Source organism: Acartia tonsa, chromosome 5 (genome assembly GCF_053477335.1).
Source record: "Acartia tonsa isolate MP-2025a chromosome 5, ASM5347733v1, whole genome shotgun sequence".
NCBI classification, from domain to species: Eukaryota; Metazoa; Arthropoda; class Copepoda; order Calanoida; family Acartiidae; genus Acartia; species Acartia tonsa.
This window is the reverse complement of record NC_137264.1, coordinates 28,922,637-28,935,260: the sequence shown is the minus strand read 5'-3', so window position 1 is coordinate 28,935,260 and position 12,624 is coordinate 28,922,637. Positions and strand designations below refer to the sequence as shown.

The 12,624-nt window shown below is 30.6% G+C and overlaps 1 protein-coding gene across 4 annotated transcripts in view; it reads left to right on the top strand.

Annotated features, from left to right (window-relative positions):
• Spf30 (survival of motor neuron-related-splicing factor 30) overlaps positions 1-12,624 on the top strand; it is a 59,361-nt gene that overhangs the window by 4,449 nt on the left and 42,288 nt on the right. For all 4 annotated transcript variants that reach the window (XR_013879752.1, XR_013879751.1, XM_080161190.1 and 1 more), the window contains exon 4: positions 5,921-6,004. Coding sequence is in view for 2 of the 4 variants with exons in the window: in XM_080161190.1 (XP_080017316.1) it covers positions 5,921-6,004 (84 nt within the window). In the remaining 2 variants the exon portion in view is untranslated. The remainder of the gene's footprint in view (positions 1-5,920; positions 6,005-12,624) is intronic.

The window sequence follows — 12,624 nt, the reverse complement described above, 5'->3', positions numbered from 1 at the left end:
GAGTCATCTCCTCTTGACAATTGTGCTTTCAAGATCTTATTGTTGTGCTTCGCTTTTATGAATGCTTTTATTCTTGCAAATTTTATAGTTTCCAAACTATTCAATAATTCCTTTGTTTTAATTTTTTTCTACAATTATAACGTGTATCCAAGTGGAACAAAGATTTCGTTTAGTAAACTAAATTTTTATGTTTTATATCTTTAAGATGCTTGAAATTTTTATTACTGAAAACATACTTCTAGTAGCGCAGTTACTTTATGACATGGCTATTTCCGTTTGTCCTTGATAACGTCACTGTCAGAGTAAGATAAAATTAAATATCTTTTTTATTTAAATCATCCTTCAATCATTTTTTAATTACAGTTTATTTGTTCTTTGTTACCTAAGTTTACAAGAAGTTTGCCAATTTTTTCAGCTTACTTTTTGCTGCCTTACTTTGGACATAAAAGTCCTTGTATTTTTTTTAATCCAAAGAAGTACTTTGGTTTCTTAACATTTGAACTGAACTTAAGAATTTATCCGTTTATGAAACTTAAAGAAAGATAGCTAACATTTAAAAACGTACATTATAATTAAAAGAATCGCAGCAACATTAGGTAAGCAAATAACATTTTTGATTATAGAAGAACAGACAAGTATTATCACGGTTATAAATCTGACAATAATTAAGATTTAGGGAACCTTTTAAACAATATCATAGTTAATCCGTGTTCACGAATAGATGGACTTTTCTAATTACAGGGATCATAGGTTAAAAGATAATGGACAAAATATTTATTTTGATTCCCACTTACATTATCTTTTTAAAAGTTTGGACCCTTTTAGATTGAACTAGCAAATCAGGATTCAATAAAAAGCACCCAAAGTTTTCAGGGCATCAAATGAAGATAATAAAACTTTGGGTGCCAGTGTAATTTACAATCTAATGTCCCCCACCCTTCCTTCTAGTTATAGAGTAGCTGCTCTACTGAAAAAATTAAGTAGACATTGACATATGCTAGTAAAAATATGAAGTCTGGACAATATCAAAATTAATGTTTGGATGCGTTTACATATTTTATTGTCTTGTAAATATGTTAAATCCATGATTAGCAAAGTTTTTCCTGGTTTTTCTTTCATGCAAGAGTTATTATTTTAAACGACGCTGTTTAAGTTTTTTCTCAGAGTTTTAAGGGATATGAGATTGGTAAATGTTTAAAAATCTTTGAATTTAAAAAAAAAATATCTTTGAAAATGTTAGATATTGTACTAGTAGGTTACTTCCAAGAAAAGTACGTATTTACACCACTAAAATAATAAAGATTAGGTTTTACTAATAATCCTTTTTATATCTGAATGTTAAACCACATAATGTTTTAAATTCAAATGTTAGGATCAGTGTTCTGGAGCCGGAGCCGGGAGCAGCAACATTTTTGGTGGAGCCGGAGCCGGATCCGGAGCCGTATTTTTCGTTAAAAACGGCTACGGCTCCGGACTAGCTAAAAATGATTTTTTAAAGTAATATTATAATTTGGCAACGGTCTATTTCCATATAATAAACTGAAAAACTATTGTTACTTAACAAATAGACACACATCCTTCTACTTTTATATAGCTTTAATCAAATAAAAGCAAAATATTTTAGATTATTTATTTCATTTTATCAAATTCAATAATGAAAAAAAATTGATATATCAATTTTAAGGTAGGAGCCGGAGCCGGAGCCGCATCAAAATTATACGGCTCCGGCACCCTGGTTAGGATAAATATTAATTTGTCTCTTGCGAAACATTAGGCACATTTCTTGTTTTAATAATATTCTTAGTTTTAATATGTAGATATTTTTCTAAATTATACCCAATGTAAACAACCTTATGAAATTTAACGGTGCAGTTCCATGAAGGGTATTCAATCTATTTAGACGCCTAGAAAAGTGACATGTACTTAAAATGTTTCTTTTAATTAAGTTTATTCAAAATGAGATATGGAGTAAATTGGAAAGTTTAACCACGAGAAATTTTTGCAATACAATAAATTCAATGGATGTCAAATTTAAAACTTAAAAATGTTATGACAGAAATAGATCTGTTGGCATAAATAAAAAACCTATCATTTTCTCTTTGTGAAATTTCTCCCAAGGAGCTGTACTAAAGAAGAAAACTAGCTAAATCAACTTTAATTTAAATGCCATGTTAGGTTATGATGGGGGAAGTTTTGACACATTTGCGTAAACCGTGTGTATAGGCATTATCTTTGAACTGAGAGGATAGCTTATTAGAGATAAAATCATTCTTTATTTATTCTATTTGAAAACTTTTCCCAAGTTTTTGAATGTTTGGATTGCGCTCCAGGTTCAGGAGCTGCAGGCCTCTAGGTGGTCTCTGGACAAGTAAAAATTAAAAAAAAAAAGATTTTTTTGAGGAGTTAATTCAACTTATAAAACAAAACATGCATCTTATATCTTCAAATATTTAAATAACATTTAAAAAGATTCATATTTTGTTTTATTGCTGACCTCTAACCATAAGGAAAAAGGATAAGAGGATGAATACTCACCCCTTTTTCATGGTAAAATACTACTTCCCCATCCCTAAATTTAGAAGCAGATGAAAATCAAAAGCCGCCCAGGGCTTTTTGTAAGTCAATCATAAATAATAATGTGAATAAAAAGAAAAGCGATATTTAGCAAACAGCCGTGGGCGGTCAGAATCAGCTAATTGTTCATGATGAAAAAAATTTCCCCCTTTTTAGAAATAGAAGGATTCATCTTTCATGAACAAATTTTTTTAAATAAAAATAAAATTCTATGTAATTTTTAATTAAAACATTAAAACGAAAATATCTAATCTAATATTCTTGCCCTAAATATGGAAATAGTAAAAAGTAAAAAAATATTTTTTTTAATAATTTTTAATCCTCCCATTTGAAAAGTAGTGGAATAGCAATAAATTTTAGCGCGGCAACAGCGCTGAGTAGGCCTCTAGGCCCACTGCCTATTTTTGTCTTCTAGTTGCTTCGATTCCTCTCTTTTATTTTTTTCTCTATGCCTCTAACTCTTTAAAAATAATTTTTTTTATAAATATTACCTGTCCAGAGACCACCTGAAAGTCCTGAACCTGGAGGCCTGCGGCTCCCAAACCTGGAGCCTATCCGAAAAATCTTAAAACTAAGCCCTTATCTTAGTCCAAAGAAAAAGTCTATACACACGGTTTATGCAAATATGTCAAAACTTCCCCCCCCCCCCCCCCTTCTTATTTCCTTTAACTCTAGTTATGGAACACACAAGGTTAATTCGAAATCAATATCATAATTAATTATAATTATTTATAAACTTTAATTTAAACAAGTTTCAAGTCTCTCCTTAAATAATAAAATGGCAACTTACGCACCAGGAAAGGGAGATAGAAATAAAACAAAACTCAGAATTTGTTTTGTAGATTTAACCGTAAATAACAAAGGTTGCAAAAATAATAACAATCAAGTTAATCGTGGGTGTTGCTCTAAATCATCTATGGAACTATGTGAAGCTTCCTTAAAATGGAGAAGAAATCAAATTGTTCTTTAGTCATTGAGATCTTAAAGGACAAACGAAAAAAGCCCACTACCTAATATTATAAAGAATAGTCGATAAATATTTGTTTTGAAGAAATCTTTACCCTTCCTACAAATGCACTTTTTAAGTATTCAAGCAGTCCCATCCTGATAATTTCTAAGTTGTCACCAATATGTACTTTTTTAGATATCCAAGATATACTGTTCACTAAAACTAGAATAACATCCTTCCATTAGAGCTTTGTAAAGAATATAATTTAAGATTGGCTCCCGCTTCCAAAAATATAAGGAACAAGACAACTTATGCTGAACTAATCTTCCCCTTCAAATTTATTTGGTAATGTTGCCGGTGTAGTTAAGGAGAATTGGAAAAAGAATAGAATGATTTAATCACAGTTGCCTTCTACCTCCATGGAATTAATAAACTTATTTGATAAAGATTCTGATTAAATTAATCATCATGTTCAAATGATTTATAATTTATCGAAAAGCTTCGCGAAAAAAAAAACAGGAAAATTAAATGAAAATGTAATCTACTTTAATCAAATTAAGTTTCCTCGTTTATAACACCTAGTAATTTGTAGCGCAGCTACTCTACAACTAGGGTTTATATGCTCTCTTATCATTTACAGCAACCCATTCCTAATATGACATAAGACCTAAGAGACAATAGACCTATAAGACAAAATACCTAATATAAACAAAAAATACCCTAAATTTGAAAAGAATAAATGATCAACTTTTTTCTATAACAATCTTAAATAGGATATAGTTGTCCTTGTTTTATTTACTCTGTTGTCCTTGTAAAAAAAGTGTACCAAAGATGACATTTGAAATCTGCATTCTTGGAAGAATTAAAAAAATTGCATTTCTCGTCTGTCTCTTGTTGTTAATTTGTTTTATTTAACCTTTTAACTTTTATCAGAGCTTAAATATTTTGAAATGTTGTCCTAGTTAGATTATGTCGTGATTACCAAGCAATGGTTTCTGCAAATTTAATTCTTCCCAGAGGTGTTTGGTAGCACTCAGGGTTGTCGAATTGGGCAATTTTTTTGATATTAGGCGGCCCAATTGCCCAAAAGGGTTTTGGGCGCCCAAAAGTGGTTTTGGGCACCCTTTTTGGGCAAATGTCGTATAAAGCATATAAAAAGGATATAAAATAGCCTAAAACCATACCTAGACTTATTATTAGAAATAAAATAGCCTAAAACCATCTCAGGACCTATAAAAGCTCCACTGGAAAGGAGAACCATATCGGTTCAGCAGTTAGCAAAATCCTTCTCTAGATACAAAAAAGCTTACTAATTTATATAGTTAACTAGCGGCTACGGAGGGGAGAGTTAAATTTGATAATCCAATTATTATACCTATTAGATTTGAAAAGAAAAAGTAAAAAACTTTGGGGGGGGAATATTTTTTTTTTTAGGGGGGTGGGATTTCCTCCCCCATTTTTATTTTTAGTTTAAAAAATAAAAAAAAATTTGGGGGGAGTGTAATTTTTTTCTATGGGCGATTTCTCTTAGGAGGGTGGTGGTACCCTCCCCCAAAATTGTTTTAAACCTTCCCAGAACCTATGAGAAGCTACCCTGTTAAGGAGAACCAGATCGGTTCAGCAGTTAGCGAGATCCTTTAGTACAAACACACAAACAAACAGACACACATCCTGTTACTTTAGTATAAGGATATCACCCAAAAAATAGGCCCGCTCCCCCTCTTTTTTAACCCCCTCCCCTTTTTCTCTCCCCCTAAAAGGGGGGTGCCCAAAACTGCCCAAAAGGACCTTATATTGGGCGGCCCAAAACCGCCCGCCCAAAACTGCCCGCCCAAAAGCGCCCGCCCAAAATGACAACCCTGGACTAGCACTACTACTTATAAAGTAAGGTCTGTACGTCTTTAAATATATAAAAGATGAAAAGCAAAATATTTTTAATATTTAGGACCTACTTATCTATTAATAATCTAAAGGAATATTAATGTAAGAGGAAAGTATTTTTGACATGTTTATCAAAAATAGTTTTTGTATCAGGTGTCACTCAGTATTGAGATTTAGGTTGCTCAATTGTTAGAATTATTTACTAGGGGATATGACAGTGGCCAAAAGAATGATATACATCATACCCAATGATGAACAAAATTACCCTCATCATTTAGATTAGTGATTGGAAAGTGTTGATCTGCTATAGAGTTTAAAGATTTATTGAAACAACCTAAAGTTTTGAAGCATACAAGTGAGAGAACGTGTTTTGAAACTTAGGTACGATAATAATTCACAGCCCAATGTCGTCTAGCTACCCATTAATTTTCTTAAAAACAAAGAAACTGCAGATTTCTACCAAACTTATGTAAAAATCAGATATTTAAATTCACAAAAAAATATTTTTATTTCTAGGCGCCATACAATGGAAAGTATTACGATGGAAAGATAACAGAAATCGATGGAGATACAGTATCAATAGTCTTCGATGGTTATAAGGTAACATTTTTGTCAATTATTTCCCGTATCAATTCGAAACCGATAAATATTAATTAGAACCGGTTTGTAGCCATACTGAAAAGTTATGTATAACATTGTATTGTATCCAGTTTTATAATACTATAAAACTGGTTTTCTTATAATTGTACATTAGTATATACGATGCGATAAATAACTATTTTTGCATGAGTTTCAACAATATCCGTGGATATGATGTTTAAGAGATAAGGATTTACTTTTCGTTGATTTTTTATAATTCCAAGTGTTACATGGTTTTCTTAAAGGTTTTGAATTTAAAGAATTAGTTCTTCTGAATTTCAACACTTATACACTCCAGTTTATTATAAGTCAGTTTTAATCATACAAGATAATTGATTTTATTTTATAGAGCTTTTGGATTTTAATTTCTTATTGTTTCAAAAAAATATTCTTTGGTAATGTACCTATCTATATGTTTTTCATAGTTTTATAGACAATATCTCTGAAAACTTGTTGATTTTCAATAATGTATCAAAGAACATTTAAAGCTGGTTAGATACCATGGTTTTCCATTTCACTCTTTTTATTTTTATATAATTGCACCTTAAATGTTTTTTAATCTTCTATTGGTTAAAGTGTTTGATTCAATTAGTGCTAATTTCTTATATATTTGTTAAAAATAGCTCCTATAAATGCATTTAGTGTGTGAGGTGTCTATGATGTAGGGATAGGTATATCATATCATATTTATGTATAAAATTGTATTGATAATAGAATATTTTTAAACAAGGATGATAATATTATTAAGAAAAAGTATTGTAAAGTGATTTATAGGTTTATCATTTTATCGGTTTTATATAAATTAGTTGAGGAAGCCCAATCCTTCCAAACGTGCTAGTTTACAATTTAAAATTATCAATAAGTTGCACTGAACACTAAGATATAATTTTTGGCATATATTTCTACTATTACTTACCAATAACAAGAAAGATACTTCTTATGAAAAGGCAGTAATGTTTATTTTCAAAGTCGAATTAAAAGTTTTAAAGTGGCAGGTAAGTTTCCCTAGTTTAATAACAGATTTAAAAAGTTTCAGAACATAATTATCTCAATAACTGCCCAGGGGAAATCTTTGTTTTACTAATTTTTTGTTACCCCTCCCACATATTTTTCTAGTATTTTCCCCAAGGAGGGGGAAAATGGGAAAACAATTGAGCACTCTTTATTTTTTAATTTTCCCCCCTTCCACATAATGGGGTAGTTGCACAAAATGCATTTAAACTTGAATTTAGTGAACTGCATATTTTTTTCTTATTTAATGGTTTAAACTACATTTATAGGGCATATTTTTGAAAGAATTTAGATTTTATACAATGTATTTTTAAAATCGTATTCTTGTGATATATGCAATTTATATAAATGGCTTATTTTCACAAAAACAGAATTACGACTAATTTAGTGCAGTGATGTCTAATTGTTGGTTATTTATTGTAATACAAAATCTTATGTGTTTGATTGACAATTGTTTATTTGTAACTTTTGCTTGATCTTTTTTCTGAAATGTACTACATGCATTTATCCCTTTTATCCCCCCACCCTTTAGCCGTGGATCCCAATACACCATTGCCAAATCATGCTGTTTACTTGTTAACTCTCCATGTTAATTGTATTGGCTTGGATGAATATAGAGTAGCCATGCTACTAATAAGGATGCAACTAGTGGCTAGAGTATGTATATAGCACAGCACACGGTGGTGGTAAGGATCATTGGTTTTCATTTATATACTTCCTGGGAACTTTTTTACGGACACCACACGCAAATCGTGTATTTTAATACACTCACACACGCGTGCATTGATTAGTATTACTCTTAAAAAATAATGAAGTACATCTATTATCCGTCTGTCTACTACTAAAGATAAACATATATGGTTCTCCTTGTCAGAATATCTTAATATTTTTAAAAGCGAAGCTTATCTATAATTAGGGTCGGTCCGTCCGAGACAGCTAGCTTTTTTCGTTAATTTAGGCGTGTTAAAATTGTCCTATCGATTTCAAACTTTGCATGTTAATTCTTGTAGTAGTTAGGTACGGTTTAGAAAGCGTAGCAGCTCTATAATCATTACCAGAATGTCCTTACGTCCATTTTAAACATGTTATTTTTTTTACTTTTTTACAAATATTTATGTGATCTAATTATCCGATTGTTCTGATTTTTGGTATACAGATTCCTGGGACATCAAAATACAATATCGTAAGCAAAGCAACTCTATAATCAAGTCCTAAAAATATAAGTATGTCCATAAACATTATCCTGTATCAAGAAGTTTTTCAACAAATTTACTCACAATTTTGCTTTGACTCTTATTCATTTATATTCTGATTATTCAGTTCTGACACTATACAAGTGTTAATGTCCGTTTGTCCTACCGTTACAGAGCTTCGCTTTTATGGATGTTGTTATCCTTGTTCATTTATGGAGGCCGAGGATGTCCCCACCTCCCAAAGATAAAATAATCCAGAAATATTTTATGACTTTTCGGGGGAAATTGGGGGTTAACTCTCCCGCTAACATTTTCATAATTCAAGGCTGAATGTAGGTCTTGGCTATTCAAAAACATTTTTTTTCATAATGTATTTCACTGACCCTGTCTAATATAGCATACAAATACTCTAAAAACCCACCAACTTTTACACACACACACACACACACACACAACTGAATAGACATTCATTCATATGCACTAATAAGTGTGAGTATCGGTCTAATAGTTTACGATAGATTGGACAAGATTTTGTTAATAACTTACTCGGTTTTTGCCCTCTGTCTTGTCTGTCCTATATTCTACGATATATTTTTATTGTAGCAACTACTTTTTACCTAGGATATATTTTATGTACAGTTTACCCTTGATGGCTTGTTCTTGCTGATCTGCTTAATACTTTTGATATAATTATCCTAGTTAACTATTAGTTTTCTTACTTTTTAAAGTTCCATATCCCTAGGTAGTTCCTGCTTTTTAAAAGAATATTAATGCAAGTCTTATCAAAATTGTTAGTTACTTCGTTGCAAAACTTATAAAATCAAGGATATTGTTTAAGGACATACTTAAACTTTTAGATGCTTTGCTTATAACATTATTGTAATAGGAATCAGTTCAATTTTACAAAAATCAGATGAATAGGTATACAAATTTTGTTTAAAAAGTAAAGAATCCGCATGTTTGAAATAGACGTACGGACTTTTGGGAATGATTATAGAGTTGCTACGCTTCCTTAATCGTACCTAATTTTTATAGGAATCATCATGCAAATTTTGAGATAAATAGAACAGAACCTGTTTGAATTAAGGACGGACGGACCTTAATTATAGATAAGCTTCGTTTAAACAAGGATGACAACATCCATAAGTAGCGAAGCATAAACAATTAAATAAGAATTTAGATATTAGTTGACAAAAGCATGCATATTAGGAAAAAATCACGAAACCTTTTCAACATTTGTTAATTTCTTAATATTTATTTATATTTCAGTACTATGACTAACAGACTGACGGTCAAAGTAAATTACATACTGGATGCTCAGAACAACGGGAAATTTAATTTTTATATTTTTAACTACAAAAATTTAAAAAAAACGGACCATAAACACCAAAGATGTGAAAAATATAAAAATAGCCAAAAACCTGCAAAAAGGCAGTCTGACCGCCATTGATGTGTTCTTGAAACGAAAGGAAATTTAATTTTGATATCTATAACTGAAAAACTTTGGAAATTGGGCCACAAACACCAAAGGTATGGAGAAAAATGTGAAAAATTGAAAAATAGCCTAAAACCTGCTTAAAGGCAGTCTGACCGTCATAGTTGTTTTCTTGAAACGACAGGAAATTCAATTTTGATTCTATAACTGAAAAAATTTTGGAAATCGGACCATAAACACCAAAGATATGGAGAAAAATGTGAAAAATACAAAAATAGCCTAAAACCTACTAAAAAGCGGTCCTATCGACATTGATGTTTTATAGTTAATTGTGCTCCTTGATAATGGGAATGTTGTCAAAAAATTTCAGCCTTTTATCTTTTATAGGAGCCGAGAAAATCACGTTTCCCCCAAACTAAGACGGACATACGGACATATGGACAGACGGACATTTCAAATTATAGAGTAGCTTCGCTACTAAAAAATATTGAATCAATTCACCAATTATTAAATTATTTAAATGCTTTAATAATTTTAGTTTTAATTTGATAATTAACAGACTCAAATTATTTTTAAATTGGAATTTTAATATTTTAATGTATTTTATATTTAATTTTTATTAGTACAATAAAATATTTTAAGCTTAATTTAAACAATACAATTAGATAAGAATTTTTCTCTAAATGAAAGTTATGGCTAAGCAATGGTATTTCCAAAATTGTTCTCGACAAAGGCATTGTCTTTACAAAAATGCTTGGCTTTCAGAGTTTTTTTAAATTGCTGTAGAACAAATTATGGAAGTAATATTTATGGAATTACAAACTGTTGCGGTTTAAGGCATATTTCATCTTGGAGAAGAACATAGATAAGAAAGAACAATTAATAAATAATAAATGTTTTTTATTTGGTTTTTGATAGTATATTTTTATGAATTGATTATTTTACTCCTATAATATATGCAGCTAACAAATCAAAGGATAAGACAATGAGCGATAAATTATTTAGATATATACTCCTACAATAAACAAAATTATAACTCATTTCCATTAAACCCTTCTCAAATATTATTTTATAAAAAAAAACCCTCACTAATCCTAAAAATACATTTGAAGGATTACTTCTCTTAAAATACCTTTAATACAACTCTTTATTATCTGTGTCTAAATCCTTGATCTAGACCTCTTTTTATTATTATCAGTTGTTGAAAATATACATTATTATTAATATATTTATATTTATCCGGAAGTATTATTTCAACTTTTCATTACAAGTACAACAGATACTAGTTTGATAATCACTTTAATTTAAAACAAATGCCGAATAATAATTGTATTTTACAAAAGTAGAATTTTTATCATAGAATTGGATTATTTTTATTGTTTTGAAAAATACAATTTTGTTCATAAACAGCATAGCTTAAACAAGCAATTATTTTTTTTTAGTAATAACTGTTACTTCATTATTAGACTGGCAGATACTTTCCTTCAAGACTCCAGGGGGTGGGGGGGGGGGGTAGTTTTTTTGATGGCGGGGGCTTTTTTTCTCAAGGCGATTTCTCATGGCGATTTCTCATGGCGATTTCTCATGGAAGGATGGTGTGGTATCCTCCCTTAAAATAGTTTTATACCTTTCCAGGATCTTTGAGAAACTACCCTGAAAAGGAGAACCACATTGGTTGAGCCACCAGCGAGATCTTTCGGTACAAAAACATACACATAGATTTTGTTACTGTATTATAAGGATTAACATTTTAGCCAAGTTCAACGACATGAGTCAAATTAACCTAGTTAAAGGAAGTTCTGCATATTATTTATTTAACTGCGGTTTTCAGCCAGTCGGTCAGTCGGACAGAACCAAATTATGGAGTATCTGAATTAATATATTTTTTTGATAATTAAAAGTGTTCACGGTTCCACGAATTTAAATCCTGCTTACGAATAAAAATTCTTTTGCAATCATAAAAGGAATTTTTCTTATGATGTTCAAATCAGTAAGAATAGACGTGCAGATTTTACACTAATTATTAAAAACCTGCAGCTTTAAGCTCGGTAGCTGGTTATTTTTATTCGTTGCGGCTTCAGAATTTTGATTTATCACCAGGAGAACACAAAGTCTTTTCCAGTTGAATTTTCTTCATGCTATTAAGCCATTTTTAACAGCTATAAAAAAATTCACGTAAAATCTAAAGTTGTACATCCTTCTTTTTAAAGAAAGGGGAAAAGAAAAAAATAGACAGGGAAATCCTTGGCTAATTTTAATTATCTTTGCATTATTTTTAAAAAAATATTTTTTTTTTGCAATATATCAAGAACGACATAACGTAAATATTGGCGTAGCTATTAGAATATTGTTATCGTAATGCACTGATTATGCAATTTTTAATTACTAGTGTCTACAGTGTAGACTCTACACCCCCTAGAAGCCTCTAGTAGGAGTGGAGGTAGTCGACCATCCCACCTTTTTTCAATTTGAGTTTTAATAAAATGTAAAAAAAATTGCGAGGGGGTCATATATTATTAGAAGGGTAGAGATACCTTCTCCTAATAAATGTAATAACCTTCCCTGGACCTATAATAAGCTACAGTGTAAATGAGAAGTTCGATAGATAATTTTTTTTTATGGGGATATAAGGGGATAAAAAAGACTTTAGCAGTACCTTAAGACGTAAACGAAGAAATAAAAAGACGTGCTACTCTACTGTAAATGTATCGAGTGTGTGTTAGCTCTGGGTTAATAATGAATTAAGAAGTGACGGAACGGCAATAAAAATTGCATAGGAGTTTAGATTTATTAGGCATGTGTATTTTTATATTGTCGGGGACGCGCAGTCCTAATTTTTACTCTTTAAAAAAAAGAGAAATTTATAAGGGGATAAAATTTATCTGAGGGGGTATTTCCTCCACTCAACCCCTATGGACTTAAAAAAGAAAAAATCTTGACAA